This window comes from Drosophila miranda, chromosome 3 (assembly GCF_003369915.1).
Source record: "Drosophila miranda strain MSH22 chromosome 3, D.miranda_PacBio2.1, whole genome shotgun sequence".
NCBI classification, from domain to species: Eukaryota; Metazoa; Arthropoda; class Insecta; order Diptera; family Drosophilidae; genus Drosophila; species Drosophila miranda.
The window spans coordinates 3,674,425-3,691,634 of NC_046676.1; the positions used below are offsets into that span (position 1 = coordinate 3,674,425).

The 17,210-nt window shown below is 40.6% G+C and overlaps 3 protein-coding genes and 2 pseudogenes across 16 annotated transcripts in view; 4 read left to right on the plus strand and 1 right to left on the minus strand.

Annotated features, from left to right (window-relative positions):
• The window catches only part of LOC108159435, a 94,948-nt gene that overhangs the window by 48,429 nt on the left and 29,309 nt on the right, over positions 1–17,210 (minus strand). For 11 of the 14 annotated variants that reach the window (XM_033391790.1, XM_033391788.1, XM_033391786.1 and 8 more), the window contains 3 exons: positions 12,827–13,138; positions 8,220–8,531; positions 2,819–2,954 (listed from right to left, as the gene is read on the minus strand). In XM_033391790.1, the coding sequence (XP_033247681.1) occupies positions 2,819–2,954; positions 8,220–8,531; positions 12,827–13,138 (760 nt within the window). Of the gene's footprint in view, positions 1–2,818; positions 2,955–8,219; positions 8,532–8,605; positions 8,935–12,826; positions 13,139–13,212; positions 13,479–17,210 lie in introns of those variants that run through there. The other 3 variants (XM_033391792.1, XM_033391793.1, XM_033391783.1) reach the window with 3 other exon arrangements.
• On the plus strand, positions 699–2,450 carry LOC117188248 (inactive peptidyl-prolyl cis-trans isomerase shutdown-like). Its single transcript, XM_033391807.1, has 3 exons — positions 699–829; positions 898–1,648; positions 1,715–2,450. The coding sequence occupies exons 1-3, from the start codon at positions 774–776 to the stop codon at positions 2,231–2,233; spliced, it is 1,326 nt and encodes a 441-aa protein (XP_033247698.1). The 5' UTR covers positions 699–773; the 3' UTR covers positions 2,234–2,450.
• On the plus strand, positions 6,267–7,987 carry LOC117188253 (inactive peptidyl-prolyl cis-trans isomerase shutdown-like). The gene is made up of 3 exons (XM_033391813.1): positions 6,267–6,405; positions 6,474–7,224; positions 7,291–7,987. Exons 1-3 carry the CDS (start codon positions 6,350–6,352, stop codon positions 7,807–7,809), a joined length of 1,326 nt encoding a protein of 441 aa, XP_033247704.1. The 5' UTR covers positions 6,267–6,349; the 3' UTR covers positions 7,810–7,987.
• LOC117188246 lies at positions 10,875–12,468 on the plus strand (annotated as a pseudogene).
• LOC117188247 lies at positions 15,437–17,030 on the plus strand (annotated as a pseudogene).

A 17,210-nucleotide genomic window follows, 5' to 3' on the forward strand; every position in this document is an offset into this window, starting at 1 on the left:
AAATCCTTTGATTCCACGTAGATTGCTTGCAGGGGTACATAGAACACTTGGCCGGAACCAGCACTCCCCACATAAATATCACTTCTATCCGTCGCCTGCGACTAGAAACGGTAAAAGGTTTTCTAATTATACTAGACTACAAAATTACATTTTTTAATTACTTTTCAAATACGCAGATAGATTTGGGGCGTTAGAAATGTTTAATGAATTATTGGTTTTTCATGGTGTGGTTTTATCTATTCGTTCTATGAACTGGCACATCTACATACATATGTACTCAGGAGTACTTAAAAGTAGCTAATAGAAAAAAAACTTTGTGGGCAGTTCGACCTTTTTCGTTACAACATTTTTTTATTTATATAAAAAGTTCAATAAAAGGGAGTAGCTAAAATTAGCATATCTTGAATCAAAATCGAGAAATATGGTTTCCCATCCTCGACGGAACGATTAACCCATTGTCGCCCAAGGCGGTTTTTTAATATTCCACCAAAAATAAAGAAAATTGAATCATTTTGGCGCTGTTACAGTGAAAGATATCGTGTGTGTGTTTTTTTTTTTTTGTAATTTCAGAGAAAAGATTTACAAACAGTATTATTTTCCGCAGTTTAACTCAATTTGTTATCCTGTTTAATTAAAGAGGTCATAAGTGGGCTAAGGTCGTTTTTTCATCGGTATATACTTGGTATATTTCTGAGGGTGTCACTGCCTAGCGCGCATAATTGTAATTTGTAATTAACCCAAACAAGTTAAAGTTGGGAAAAAGTGTGGAAAAAATGGAAGATTATTTTTCATATTGCACTCAAATGCTCAAGGAACCACTGCAACTTGGGTAAGCATCGAAATTTGATACATTTGCACAATCATGTGCTACCTAGACGCTGCCTCTTACTCTTCTAGAAAACTCGTTGGCTCTGGCTCAAAATTTGAGGTAGAACAGTCGCCATTTGGGGCTGGCGATGATGATTTTAATGTCGACGAAATGGAAGATTGTGATAACGCTCCAGATGTTGATGAAGAAGAGCTCGCTTCTCCATGGACCCAATCGTTTGAGGAACTCAAAAAATTGATGGAGCCGATCAATGAGAACATTTTTAAGCGCATCACACGTGAGGGGCACCAGGGCCGAGGTCTGGTGCCAGACAAGGCACGTGTCGCTGTGCGCTATAGTGGTTATTGGGAAGGCGAGAGTTCTCCTTTTGATTCCTCATTGATGCGCCGAACTAAATTATATTTTGAGACCGGTGCCGGTTGCGATGTGCTAGAAGGCCTCCAGGCTGCTGTACTTACCATGCGCCCATATGAAAAAGCCGAGTTTATTATATCCTATAAGTTGCTATTTCACGAGATAGGCTGCCCGCCGCGCATTAAACCACGTTCAGATGGACTTTTCAAAATCGAAGTTCTTGACTTCACATTGATCGGGGACTCAGATGCCTTCGCGTCAATGGCCGCTGTGGATCGGGACAAGTTTGCAATAGTTTACCCCAAGGCATTAGACATGCACATGCATGGCAAGGACTGTGTGAAGCGCTTTCGCTACCGCAACGCCGTCACTGCCTTCGAGCGGGCGGTAACCTCTCTAAACTATTGCCGCCTAGCCAATGATGAGGATGAGCGCAAGCAAATCGCTCTGTTGATCACTCTCAATGTAACTATGCAACTTGTAGCGTCGTGGCTCATCCCCACCTATGTGTTTTTTTTAAAACTTTTCCAGCAAAACTTGATGATCTGCTACAATAAATTGCATAATCCCAAACGCGTGTGCATCACGATGAAAGCCTTGCGGCGTCTCACTGAAAATAAGCCTTCCTGTAAGGCCCTCTACCAGGAAGGTTGCGCCCTGTCCGCCTTAGGCGAATATAAGGATGCTCGGTGTATTTTTATGCAGGCTCAAGCCAAGCAGCCCGATAACAATGAGATCAGTGCTAAGATTACTGACCTGGACAAGAAAATCAAAAAATACAAAGAGTCATCTCAGGATATTTGGACTCGTGCGTTGTCAGGCCAGAAGTTTAAAGAAGTAAAGGATGAAACCAAATGTAATCCCAGTGTTGAAGAACTTGTGAAGGAGCTTGAGACTTCCGAAAAATCGTCGGTGGGACTTTTGCGGGGTGCCTATATAAACTCGGACATTGTAATGTTATCCAAAATGGCCAAGGAGCACAAAATGAAACTATCGGTGTCCCCTATTGACGAGAATGACTTGACGTTGTCCAAGCTAAATCTGCACTGATGTGTTCCCATTGAAGGATTAATCCATTTAAATAAACAACAGACAACCAAATTGAATATTTTACATTAGTTCTAGAAGAACTTAACGTTTATGTTGTACATACTGAAGAGTATGAAAATGAAATGTGTTTTATAAATACGGGTACAAGAATATATTTACGTTCTGTTGGTCAGAAAATGTCATCTGTTTTTGGAATATATTTTGTTTTTAAGCTGAAGCTCTGAGGACTATTTATTACTTATTTGATTGCATTTATATTCAGGTAGTCACATAAATCAACAGTTTGTTGTGTTTGGGCTCACAAAGTGAGAAGAATGTTTTACGTGTAAGAAGTTGGATGACTAACAACGTAGATATATGTAGGAGTAATTATTTAAAAATTGGAGTAATGACGACTTAGATCCTCAACCTTAAGATGTGTATCCTTTGGATTTTGCACTACCAAAACGGTTATCTTGCCATCAGGTGTTAGCAGGACCTCGTGGAATCTGGTACGGACTCGCAACATGGTCAGGAGCTGTGGTGGCTCCATTTTTGATAGAAATGCTTGACACTTTTCACGCGAATTCTCATAAAGACAGGCATGTTGAAGTGCGTCTTGGCGTTCCATTGACGATTTGATCGCCACACCGGAACGATTCATGATTAATATTTCTTCAACCCCTGGCTTTTCCTCTAAAAGTCGGTATACCTCATCAATATAACTCTTGGTACGCTTGGGCTGTGGAATTGGCGATTAGTTAGTTGAATTATAATACTTTGAGGTATACATTTGATAGATAGGTATGTGCAAACCTCAGTTTCGGCTGCCTGCATTGTGTGTAGTGTATCTCAGAGCTCTACGCTTTGAGATCAGCTGGTAGCTCAAAAATAATAAATTTACTTGTTTGAATCAACTATCGCTAAGCTTGCTACATCATCTTTATTGGTATAATTTAACACTATAAAAAGTGATTAGGCACACACTCCATCTACTCCATCAGCCCATCGTTTGGCACTGACTTTCGTCATAAATAAAACCATTGCTAGAATAATCAACAACAGAAAAAAGAACAATTTAAGTCTCATCTTAGCTGCTATCTTTAGTTCCAAATGTTTTCGTACGAAGTCATAAACAGTTTTTGTACTATCAACAATTAACACACACATTTTAAACCATGAAAATGGAATTATGACTGGATTGAATGGAGTGAAAACTCAAATTTAATTTAAAATTTAAACGAGGGGGAACGTTGTGAGTTGCTGCGGACACCGCAACTCTACAGTTATACCCGATACTAAGTCAGTATGGCTCTCCTCCGGCAGACGCTGCTAATATTAAACGACACGACAAAGAGTGCGTGCGAGAGAGACAGAAAATCAGTCTGAGCGTGACGTCGGGCGCTGCGTAGCCAGTGCAAATTGATTTGTTCCTTTTGGCTATAAAAATTATCTGATCTGGTCCAGATTCAGCAATCTGATAGATATGGTCGTTATCTATGATTCTGCGTTTTTAGTTTTCTCGAATGTGCAATATTGTGGATGCAACAGATTTTCGTCCTTTGTGGGGGCGGAAGGGGGTGGGGCGAAATTCTGAGATATACGTTTTATAGTGAGATCTAACAGAAGTGCGGATACCAAATTTGGTTACTCTAGCCTTAATAGTCTCTGAGATTTGTGGATGCCCCAGATTTTCGTCCTTTGCGGGGGCGGAAGGGGGTGTGGCGAAATTTGGACACGAAACGGTCAAGGTCCGATATCACAGGAGTGTGGATACCAAATTTGGTTGCTCTGGCTCTTATAGGTTCTGAGATCCTTCAACTCATATTTTGCAATTGGCAAAACCGACCATGAAACCTGTGTGTTAGAGAGAGACAGAGCGAGAAAGAATGAAATTGTTTTCTTGATTCTGGCTATAATAATTATACGATCTGGTAGAGATCTTACATTCTAAAACATATAGTCAACCTCTACGATTCTGCGTTTTTGGTTTTATCGTATCTTTAAAAATGTGGATGCCACAGATTTTCGTCCTTTGTGGGGGCGGAAGTGGGCGGGGCGAAGTTTTGAAATATTTTTGTAGCAGTGACATATCACAGAAGTCTGGATACAAAACATCGTTGCTCTAGCTCTTATAGTCTTTGAGCACTAGGCGCTGAAGGGGACGGACAGACGGACAGACGGACGGACGGACAGACGGACAGACAGACATGGCTCAATCGACTCGGCTATTGATGCTGATCAAGAATATATAAACTTTATGGGGTCGGAAACGATTCCTTCTGGACGTTACACACATCCACTTTTACCACAAATCTAATATACCCCAATACTCATTTTGAGTATCGGGTATAAAAATTTAAAAAAATTTTGGCGGCTAGTTTCAAATTGACCAAAAGGGTATGTTAATGCAAGCAGTTTATTTAAGTGTGAACTGCTTGCTCAACAAAATTCACAAATTTCCGATTTTTGTGGGGAGACCTGTTTGGTGCTGCGCGTTGAGTCTCGCAGACTCTTTTGATGACATAGGTTCGAGACCGCCCGGAGACAAAGACTCAAAATTCAAATTTAATTGCGTTTTTGAAATGAATCGTTGAGAGCGGCGGGTGCCCCTCTCTTTGGCCGGGTTAATTTTACAATAATTAATGCCGTAAATGCAAGAGGGAGGTAGATTGATTGAACAGGTGGGAATTCGCCTTCGGTGCCCGTAACGGTTATCAAATCCGTGAGATCAGCCAACCTCGGCCACGGCCTCGCCCACGGCCAGTCAATCCTCGCAGGAAGCCAACAGTAATGTTAACGCTGGAGTCTTCGGGGGATCATCCGCTCCCATGTCACCCTCTGAGCCCTACGATAACCATCCAGTAAGTCGGATCCGCGGAGAATCCAGCAGTAAATATCAGCCGACGACTCAGGCTGGCAACCCTTTTTTCAAGCCCAGTTGGACTCAAATCTTGAAGATATGTGTGACAATTTGTCGCGCTTGAAGTTTTTGGCAACTGATTTGGGCACTGAGATTGAATCGCAAAATGAGCTACTGGACAACATGAACTATAAAATCGAGGATGTCGACCTGAAGATGACCAGGCAAAACAAGGATATGAATAAATTGCTAAAAAAATAGTTGTAATCATCTTTATTGAATTCTTTATTATATTTATAACATAGTCATAGCATATTTCTCGCATAATGAATGACCAGGCCATTGCAAATGCACTCCTCATTTTAGTTTTCAGCTTTGTACTGAACACAAACCAAAAGACATTATTCGCGTTCACTTATTGAATAAATAGTTCATATAAACGAAAAAAAACAAACCTTTTTCTGAAAAATTGGTTGCCCAATGGGAAATATTCTCATTTCCGCACTGCACAATAGGTAGAATTGTTTTTTTTTTCGAACTAGATCTCGAACGAGCTGCATCACTGCAGCTGATCCGAGGGAGGGAGTCCGAGTCAGAGGAACTGGCGCTCCAGAAAGCCAGGCAAAGAGAAGAATAAATCCTTTGATTCCACGTAGATTGCTTGCAGGGGTACATAGAACACTTGGCCGGAACCAGCACTCCCCACATAAATATCACTTCTATCCGTCGCCTGCGACTAGAAACGGTAAAAGATTTTCTAATTATACTAGACTACAAAATTAAATTTTTTAATTACTTTTCAAATAGAAAAAAAAATTTGTGGGCAGTTCGACCTTTTTCGTTACAACATTTTTTTAATTATATTAAAAGTTCAATAAAAGGGAGTGGCTAAAATTAGCATATCTTGAATCAAAATCGAGAAATATGGTTTCCCATCCTCGACGGAACGATTAACCCATTGTCGCCCAAGGCGGTTTTTTAATATTCCACCAAAAATAAAGAAAATTGAATCATTTTGGCGCTGTTACAGTGAAAGATATCGTGTGTGTGTGTGTTTTATTTTTTTTTGTAATTTCAGAGAAAAGATTTACAAACAGTATTATTTTCCGCAGTTTAACTCAATTTGTTATCCTGTTTAATTAAAGAGGTCATAAGTGGGCTAAGGTCGTTTTTTCATCGGTATATACTTGGTATATTTCTGAGGGTGTCACTGCCTAGCGCGCATTTTTGTAATTAACCCAAACAAGTTAAAGTTGGGAAAAAGTGTGGAAAAAATGGAAGATTATTTTTCATATTGCACTCAAATGCTCAAGGAACCACTGCAACTTGGGTAAGCATCGAAATTTGATACATTTGCACAATCATGTGCTACCTAGACGCTGCCTCTTACTCTTCTAGAAAACTCGTTGGCTCTGGCTCAAAATTTGAGGTAGAACAGTCGCCATTTGGGGCTGGCGATGATGATTTTAATGTCGACGAAATGGAAGATTGTGATAACGCTCCAGATGTTGATGAAGAAGAGCTCGCTTCTCCATGGACCCAATCGTTTGAGGAACTCAAAAAATTGATGGAGCCGATCAATGAGAACATTTTTAAGCGAATCACACGTGAGGGGCACCAGGGCCGAGGTCTGGTGCCAGACAAGGCACGTGTCGCTGTGCGCTATAGTGGTTATTGGGAAGGCGAGAGTTCTCCTTTTGATTCCTCATTGATGCGCCGAACTAAATTATATTTTGAGACCGGTGCCGGTTGCGATGTGCTAGAAGGCCTCCAGGCTGCTGTACTTACCATGCGCCCATATGAAAAAGCCGAGTTTATTATATCCTATAAGTTGCTATTTCACGAGATAGGCTGCCCGCCGCGCATTAAACCACGTTCAGATGGACTTTTCAAAATCGAAGTTCTTGACTTCACATTGATCGGGGACTCAGATGCCTTCGCGTCAATGGCCGCTGTGGATCGGGACAAGTTTGCAATAGTTTACCCCAAGGCATTAGACATGCACATGCATGGCAAGGACTGTGTGAAGCGCTTTCGCTACCGCAACGCCGTCACTGCCTTCGAGCGGGCGGTAACCTCTCTAAACTATTGCCGCCTAACCAATGATGAGGATGAGCGCAAGCAAATCGCTCTGTTGATCACTCTCAATGTAACTATGCAACTTGTAGCGTCGTGGCTCATCCCCACTTATGTGTTTTTTTTAAAACTTTTCCAGCAAAACTTGATGATCTGCTACAATAAATTGCATAATCCCAAACGCGTGTGCATCACGATGAAAGCCTTGCGGCGTCTCACTGAAAATAAGCCTTCCTGTAAGGCCCTCTACCAGGAAGGTTGCGCCCTGTCCGCCTTAGGCGAATATAAGGATGCTCGGTGTATTTTTATGCAGGCTCAAGCCAAGCAGCCCGATAACAATGAGATCAGTGCTAAGATTACTGACCTGGACAAGAAAATCAAAAAATACAAAGAGTCATCTCAGGACATTTGGACTCGTGCGTTGTCAGGCCAGAAGTTTAAAGAAGTAAAGGATGAAACCAAATGTAATCCCAGTGTTGAAGAACTTGTGAAGGAGCTTGAGACTTCCGAAAAATCGTCGGTGGGACTTTTGCGGGGTGCCTATATAAACTCGGACATTGTAATGTTATCCAAAATGGCCAAGGAGCACAAAATGAAACTATCGGTGTCCCCTATTGACGAGAATGACTTGACGTTGTCCAAGCTAAATCTGCACTGATGTGTCTCCCATTGAAGGATTAATCCATTTAAATAAACAACAGACAACCAAATTGAATATTTTACATTAGTTCTAGAAGAACTTAACGTTTATGTTGTACATACTGAAGAGTATGAAAATGAAATGTGTTTTATAAATACGGGTACAAGAATATATTTACGTTCTGTTGGTCAGAAAATGTCATCTGTTTTTGGAATATATTTTGTTTTTAAGCTGAAGCTCTGAGGACTATTTATTACTTATTTGATTGAATTTATATTCAGGTAGTCACATAAATCAACAGTTTGTTGTGTTTGGGCTCACAAAGTGAGAAGAATGTTTTACGTGTAAGAAGTTGGATGACTAACAACGTAGATATATGTAGGAGTAATTATTTAAAAATTGGAGGAATGACGATTTAGATCCTCAACCTTAAGATGTGTATCCTTTGGATTTTGCACTACCAAAACGGTTATCTTGCCATCAGGTGTTAGCAGGACCTCGTGGAATCTGGTACGGACTCGCAGCATGGTCAGGAGCTGTGGTGGCTCCATTTTTGATAGAAATGCCTGACACTTTTCACGCGAATTCTCATAAAGACAGGCATGTTGAAGTGCGTCTTGGCGTTCCATTGACGTTTTGATCGGCACACCGGAACGATTCATGATTAATATTTCTTCAACCCCTGGCTTTTCCTCTAAAAGTCGGTATACCTCATCAATATAACTCTTGGTACGCTTGGGCTGTAGAATTGGCGATTAGTTAGTTGAATTATAATACTTTGAGGTATACATTTGATAGATAGGTATGTGCAAACCTCAGTTTCGGCTGCCTGCATTGTGTGTAGTGTATCTCAGAGCTCTACGCTTTGAGATCAGCTGGTAGCTCAAAAATAATAAATTTACTTGTTTGAATCAACTATCGCTAAGCTTGCTACATCATCTTTATTGGTATAATTTAACACTATAAAAAGTGATTAGGCACACACTCCATCTACTCCATCAGCCCATCGTTTGGCACTGACTTTCGTCATAAATAAAACCATTGCTAGAATAATCAAAAACAGAAAAAAGAACAATTTAAGTCTCATCTTAGCTGCTATCTTTAGTTCCAAATGTTTTCGTACGAAGTCATAAACAGTTTTTGTACTATCAACAATTAACACACACATTTTAAACCATGAAAATGGAAATATGACTGGATTGAATGGAGTGAAAACTCAAATTTAATTTAAAATTTAAAAAAATTTTGGCGGCTAGTTTCAAATTGACCAAAAGGGTATGTTAATGCAAGCAGTTTATTTAAGTGTGAACTGCTTGCTCAACAAAATTCACAAATTTCCGATTTTTGTGGAGAGCCCTGTTTGGTGCTGCGCGTTAAGTCTCGCAGACTCTTTTGATGACATAGGTTCGAGACCGCCCGGAGACAAAGACTCAAAATTCGAATTTGAATGCGTTTTTGAAATGAATGGCTAAGAGCGGCGGGTGCCCCTCTCTTTGGCCGGGTTAATTTTACAATAATTAATGCCGTAAATGCAAGAGGGAGGTAGATTGATTGAAAAGGTGGGAATTCTCCTTCGGTGCCCGTGTAACGGTTATCAAATCCGTGAGATCAGCCAACCTCGGCCACGGCCTCGCCCACGGCCTCGCCCACGGCCAGTCAATCCTCGCAGGAAGCCAACAGTAATGTTAACGCTGGAGTCTTCGGGGGATCATCCGCTCCCATGTCACCCTCTGAGCCCTACGATAACCATCCAGTAAGTCGGATCCGCGGAGAATCCAGCAGTAAATATCAGCCGACGACTCAGGCTGGCATGGCAACCCTTTTTTCAATCCCAGTTGGACTCAAATCTTGAAGATATGTGTGACAATTTGTCGCGCTTGAAGTTTTTGGCAACTGATTTGGGCACTGAGATTGAATCGCAAAATGAGCTACTGGACAACATGAACTATAAAATCGAGGATGTCGACCTGAAGATGACCAGGCAAAACAAGGATATGAATAAATTGCTAAAAAAATAGTTGTAATCATCTTTATTGAATTCTTTATTATATTTATAACATAGTCATAGCATATCTCTCGCATAATGAATGACCAGGCCATTGCAAATGCATTCCTCATTTTAGTTTTCAGCTTTGTACTGATACACAAACCAAAAGACATTACTCGCGTTCACTTATTGAATAAAAAGTTCATATAAACGGAAAAAAAACAAACCTTTTTCTGAAAAATTGGTTGCCCAATGGGAAATATTCTCATTTCCGCACTGCACAATAGGTAGAATTGTTTTTTTTTTCGAACTAGATCTCGAACGAGCTGCATCACTGCAGCTGATCCGAGGGAGGGAGTCCGAGTCAGAGGAACTGGCGCTCCAGAAAGCCAGGCAAAGAGAAGAATAAATCCTTTGATTCCACGTAGATTGCTTGCAGGGGTACATAGAACACTTGTCCGGAACCAGCACTCCCCACATAAATATCACTTCTATCCGTCGCCTGCGACTAGAAACGGTAAAAGATTTTCTAATTATACTAGACTACAAAATTAAATTTTTTAATTACTTTTCAAATACGCAGATAGATTTGGGGCGTTAGAAATGTTTAATGAATTATTGGTTTTTCATGGTGTGGTTTTATCTATTCGTTCTATGAACTTGCACATCTACATACATATGTACTCAGGAGTACTTAAAAGTAGCTAATCGTGTAGAAAAAAAACTTTGTGGGCAGTTCGACCTTTTTCGTTACAACATTTTTTTATTTATATAAAAAGTTCAATAAAAGGGAGTAGCTAAAATTAGCATATCTTGAATCAAAATCGAGAAATATGGTTTCCCATCCTCGACGGAACGATTAACCCATTGTCGCCCAAGGCGGTTTTTTAATATTCCACCAAAAATAAAGAAAATTGAATCATTTTGGCGCTGTTACAGTGAAAGATATCGTGTGTGTGTTTTTTTTTTTTTTGTAATTTCAGAGAAAAGATTTACAAACAGTATTATTTTCCGCAGTTTAACTCAATTTGTTATCCTGTTTAATTAAAGAGGTCATAAGTGGGCTAAGGTCGTTTTTTCATCGGTATATACTTGGTATATTTCTGAGGGTGTCACTGCCTAGCGCGCATTTTTGTAATTAACCCAAACAAGTTAAAGTTGGGAAAAAGTGTGGAAAAAATGGAAGATTATTTTTCATATTGCACTCAAATGCTCAAGGAACCACTGCAACTTGGGTAAGCATCGAAATTTGATACATTTGCACAATCATGTGCTACCTAGACGCTGCCTCTTACTCTTCTAGAAAACTCGTTGGCTCTGGCTCAAAATTTGAGGTAGAACAGTCGCCATTTGGGGCTGGCGATGATGATTTTAATGTCGACGAAATGGAAGATTGTGATAACGCTCCAGATGTTGATGAAGAAGAGCTCGCTTCTCCATGGACCCAATCGTTTGAGGAACTCAAAAAATTGATGGAGCCGATCAATGAGAACATTTTTAAGCGCATCACACGTGAGGGGCACCAGGGCCGAGGTCTGGTGCCAGACAAGGCACGTGTCGCTGTGCGCTATAGTGGTTATTGGGAAGGCGAGAGTTCTCCTTTTGATTCCTCATTGATGCGCCGAACTAAATTATATTTTGAGACCGGTGCCGGTTGCGATGTGCTAGAAGGCCTCCAGGCTGCTGTACTTACCATGCGCCCATATGAAAAAGCCGAGTTTATTATATCCTATAAGTTGCTATTTCACGAGATAGGCTGCCCGCCGCGCATTAAACCACGTTCAGATGGACTTTTCAAAATCGAAGTTCTTGACTTCACATTGATCGGGGACTCAGATACCTTCGCGTCAATGGCCGCTGTGGATCGGGACAAGTTTGCAATAGTTTACCCCAAGGCATTAGACATGCACATGCATGGCAAGGACTGTGTGAAGCGCTTCGCTACCGCAACGCCGTCACTGCCTTCGAGCGGGCGGTAACCTCTCTAAACTATTGCCGCCTAGCCAATGATGAGGATGAGCGCAAGCAAATCGCTCTGTTGATCACTCTCAATGTAACTATGCAACTTGTAGCGTCGTGGCTCATCCCCACTTATGTGTTTTTTTTTAAACTTTTCCAGCAAAACTTGATGATCTGCTACAATAAATTGCATAATCCCAAACGCGTGTGCATCACGATGAAAGCCTTGCGGCGTCTCACTGAAAATAAGCCTTCCTGTAAGGCCCTCTACCAGGAAGGTTGCGCCCTGTCCGCCTTAGGCGAATATAAGGATGCTCGGTGTATTTTTATGCAGGCTCAAGCCAAGCAGCCCGATAACAATGAGATCAGTGCTAAGATTACTGACCTGGACAAGAAAATCAAAAAATACAAAGAGTCATCTCAGGACATTTGGACTCGTGCGTTGTCAGGCCAGAAGTTTAAAGAAGTAAAGGATGAAACCAAATGTAATCCCAGTGTTGAAGAACTTGTGAAGGAGCTTGAGACTTCCGAAAAATCGTCGGTGGGACTTTTGCGGGGTGCCTATATAAACTCGGACATTGTAATGTTATCCAAAATGGCCAAGGAGCACAAAATGAAACTATCGGTGTCCCCTATTGACGAGAATGACTTGACGTTGTCCAAGCTAAATCTGCACTGATGTGTTTCCCATTGAAGGATTAATCCATTTAAATAAACAACAGACAACCAAATTGAATATTTTACATTAGTTCTAGAAGAACTTAACGTTTATGTTGTACATACTGAAGAGTATGAAAATGAAATGTGTTTTATAAATACGGGTACAAGAATATATTTACGTTCTGTTGGTCAGAAAATGTCATCTGTTTTTGGAATATATTTTGTTTTTAAGCTGAAGCTCTGAGGACTATTTATTACTTATTTGATTGAATTTATATTCAGGTAGTCACATAAATCAACAGTTTGTTGTGTTTGGGCTCACAAAGTGAGAAGAATGTTTTACGTGTAAGAAGTTGGATGACTAACAACGTAGATATATGTAGGAGTAATTATTTAAAAATTGGAGGAATGACGATTTAGATCCTCAACCTTAAGATGTGTATCCTTTGGATTTTGCACTACCAAAACGGTTATCTTGCCATCAGGTGTTAGCAGGACCTCGTGGAATCTGGTACGGACTCGCAGCATGGTCAGGAGCTGTGGTGGCTCCATTTTTGATAGAAATGCCTGACACTTTTCACGCGAATTCTCATAAAGACAGGCATGTTGAAGTGCGTCTTGGCGTTCCATTGACGTTTTGATCGGCACACCGGAACGATTCATGATTAATATTTCTTCAACCCCTGGCTTTTCCTCTAAAAGTCGGTATACCTCATCAATATAACTCTTGGTACGCTTGGGCTGTAGAATTGGCGATTAGTTAGTTGAATTATAATACTTTGAGGTATACATTTGATAGATAGGTATGTGCAAACCTCAGTTTCGGCTGCCTGCATTGTGTGTAGTGTATCTCAGAGCTCTACGCTTTGAGATCAGCTGGTAGCTCAAAAATAATAAATTTACTTGTTTGAATCAACTATCGCTAAGCTTGCTACATCATCTTTATTGGTATAATTTAACACTATAAAAAGTGATTAGGCACACACTCCATCTACTCCATCAGCCCATCGTTTGGCACTGACTTTCGTCATAAATAAAACCATTGCTAGAATAATCAAAAACAGAAAAAAGAACAATTTAAGTCTCATCTTAGCTGCTATCTTTAGTTCCAAATGTTTTCGTACGAAGTCATAAACAGTTTTTGTACTATCAACAATTAACACACACATTTTAAACCATGAAAATGGAATTATGACTGGATTGAATGGAGTGAAAACTCAAATTTAGTTTCAAATTGACCAAAAGGGTATGTTAATGCAAGCAGTTTATTTAAGTGTGAACTGCTTGCTCAACAAAATTCACAAATTTCCGATTTTTGTGGAGAGACCTGTTTGGTGCTGCGCGTTAAGTCTCGCAGACTCTTTTGATGACATAGGTTCGAGACCGCCCGGAGACAAAGACTCAAAATTCGAATTTGAATGCGTTTTTGAAATGAATCGCTGAGAGCGGCGGGTGCCCCTCTCTTTGGCCGGGTTAATTTTACAATAATTAATGCCGTAAATGCAAGAGGGAGGTAGATTGATTGAACAGGTGGGAATTCGCATTCGGTGCCCGTAACGGTTATCAAATCCGTGAGATCAGCCAACCTCGGCCACGGCCTCGCCCACGGCCAGTCAATCCTCGCAGGAAGCCAACAGTAATGTTAACGCTGGAGTCTTCGGGGGATCATCCGCTCCCATGTCACCCTCTGAGCCCTACGATAACCATCCAGTAAGTCGGATCCGCGGAGAATCCAGCAGTAAATATCAGCCGACGACTCAGGCTGGCATGGCAACCCTTTTTTCAATCCCAGTTGGACTCAAATCTTGAAGATATGTGTGACAATTTGTCGCGCTTGAAGTTTTTGGCAACTGATTTGGGCACTGAGATTGAATCGCAAAATGAGCTACTGGACAACATGAACTATAAAATCGAGGATGTCGACCTGAAGATGACCAGGCAAAACAAGGATATGAATAAATTGCTAAAAAAATAGTTGTAATCATCTTTATTGAATTCTTTATTATATTTATAACATAGTCATAGCATATCTCTCGCATAATGAATGACCAGGCCATTGCAAATGCATTCCTCATTTTAGTTTTCAGCTTTGTACTGATACACAAACCAAAAGACATTACTCGCGTTCACTTATTGAATAAAAAGTTCATATAAACGGAAAAAAAACAAACCTTTTTCTGAAAAATTTGTTGCCCAATGGGAAATATTCTCATTTCCGCACTGCACAATAGGTAGAATTGTTTTTTTTTCGAACTAGATCTCGAACGAGCTGCATCACTGCAGCTGATCCGAGGGAGGGAGTCCGAGTCAGAGGAACTGGCGCTCCAGAAAGCCAGGCAAAGAGAAGAATAAATCCTTTGATTCCACGTAGATTGCTTGCAGGGGTACATAGAACACTTGTCCGGAACCAGCACTCCCCACATAAATATCACTTCTATCCGTCGCCTGCGACTAGAAACGGTAAAAGATTTTCTAATTATACTAGACTACAAAATTAAATTTTTTAATTACTTTTCAAATACGCAGATAGATTTGGGGCGTTAGAAATGTTTAATGAATTATTGGTTTTTCATGGTGTGGTTTTATCTATTCGTTCTATGAACTTGCACATCTACATACATATGTACTCAGGAGTACTTAAAAGTAGCTAATCGTGTAGAAAAAAAACTTTGTGGGCAGTTCGACCTTTTTCGTTACAACATTTTTTTATTTATATAAAAAGTTCAATAAAAGGGAGTAGCTAAAATTAGCATATCTTGAATCAAAATCGAGAAATATGGTTTCCCATCCTCGACGGAACGATTAACCCATTGTCGCCCAAGGCGGTTTTTTAATATTCCACCAAAAATAAAGAAAATTGAATCATTTTGGCGCTGTTACAGTGAAAGATATCGTGTGTGTGTTTTTTTTTTTTTTGTAATTTCAGAGAAAAGATTTACAAACAGTATTATTTTCCGCAGTTTAACTCAATTTGTTATCCTGTTTAATTAAAGAGGTCATAAGTGGGCTAAGGTCGTTTTTTCATCGGTATATACTTGGTATATTTCTGAGGGTGTCACTGCCTAGCGCGCATTTTTGTAATTAACCCAAACAAGTTAAAGTTGGGAAAAAGTGTGGAAAAAATGGAAGATTATTTTTCATATTGCACTCAAATGCTCAAGGAACCACTGCAACTTGGGTAAGCATCGAAATTTGATACATTTGCACAATCATGTGCTACCTAGACGCTGCCTCTTACTCTTCTAGAAAACTCGTTGGCTCTGGCTCAAAATTTGAGGTAGAACAGTCGCCATTTGGGGCTGGCGATGATGATTTTAATGTCGACGAAATGGAAGATTGTGATAACGCTCCAGATGTTGATGAAGAAGAGCTCGCTTCTCCATGGACCCAATCGTTTGAGGAACTCAAAAAATTGATGGAGCCGATCAATGAGAACATTTTTAAGCGCATCACACGTGAGGGGCACCAGGGCCGAGGTCTGGTGCCAGACAAGGCACGTGTCGCTGTGCGCTATAGTGGTTATTGGGAAGGCGAGAGTTCTCCTTTTGATTCCTCATTGATGCGCCGAACTAAATTATATTTTGAGACCGGTGCCGGTTGCGATGTGCTAGAAGGCCTCCAGGCTGCTGTACTTACCATGCGCCCATATGAAAAAGCCGAGTTTATTATATCCTATAAGTTGCTATTTCACGAGATAGGCTGCCCGCCGCGCATTAAACCACGTTCAGATGGACTTTTCAAAATCGAAGTTCTTGACTTCACATTGATCGGGGACTCAGATACCTTCGCGTCAATGGCCGCTGTGGATCGGGACAAGTTTGCAATAGTTTACCCCAAGGCATTAGACATGCACATGCATGGCAAGGACTGTGTGAAGCGCTTCGCTACCGCAACGCCGTCACTGCCTTCGAGCGGGCGGTAACCTCTCTAAACTATTGCCGCCTAGCCAATGATGAGGATGAGCGCAAGCAAATCGCTCTGTTGATCACTCTCAATGTAACTATGCAACTTGTAGCGTCGTGGCTCATCCCCACTTATGTGTTTTTTTTTAAACTTTTCCAGCAAAACTTGATGATCTGCTACAATAAATTGCATAATCCCAAACGCGTGTGCATCACGATGAAAGCCTTGCGGCGTCTCACTGAAAATAAGCCTTCCTGTAAGGCCCTCTACCAGGAAGGTTGCGCCCTGTCCGCCTTAGGCGAATATAAGGATGCTCGGTGTATTTTTATGCAGGCTCAAGCCAAGCAGCCCGATAACAATGAGATCAGTGCTAAGATTACTGACCTGGACAAGAAAATCAAAAAATACAAAGAGTCATCTCAGGACATTTGGACTCGTGCGTTGTCAGGCCAGAAGTTTAAAGAAGTAAAGGATGAAACCAAATGTAATCCCAGTGTTGAAGAACTTGTGAAGGAGCTTGAGACTTCCGAAAAATCGTCGGTGGGACTTTTGCGGGGTGCCTATATAAACTCGGACATTGTAATGTTATCCAAAATGGCCAAGGAGCACAAAATGAAACTATCGGTGTCCCCTATTGACGAGAATGACTTGACGTTGTCCAAGCTAAATCTGCACTGATGTGTTTCCCATTGAAGGATTAATCCATTTAAATAAACAACAGACAACCAAATTGAATATTTTACATTAGTTCTAGAAGAACTTAACGTTTATGTTGTACATACTGAAGAGTATGAAAATGAAATGTGTTTTATAAATACGGGTACAAGAATATATTTACGTTCTATTGGTCAGAAAATGTCATCTGTTTTTGGAATATATTTTGTTTTTAAGCTGAAGCTCTGAGGACTAT

Coding starts and splice junctions, on each gene's coding strand:
- LOC117188248 (XM_033391807.1), top strand. CDS start 774: ATGGAAGATTATTTTTCATATTGCACTCAAATGCTCAAGGAACCACTG. Junction 830..897: donor AAGGAACCACTGCAACTTGG/GTAAGCATCGAA, acceptor TTACTCTTCTAG/AAAACTCGTTGGCTCTGGCT. Junction 1,649..1,714: donor CTCTGTTGATCACTCTCAAT/GTAACTATGCAA, acceptor AAACTTTTCCAG/CAAAACTTGATGATCTGCTA.
- LOC117188253 (XM_033391813.1), top strand. CDS start 6,350: ATGGAAGATTATTTTTCATATTGCACTCAAATGCTCAAGGAACCACTG. Junction 6,406..6,473: donor AAGGAACCACTGCAACTTGG/GTAAGCATCGAA, acceptor TTACTCTTCTAG/AAAACTCGTTGGCTCTGGCT. Junction 7,225..7,290: donor CTCTGTTGATCACTCTCAAT/GTAACTATGCAA, acceptor AAACTTTTCCAG/CAAAACTTGATGATCTGCTA.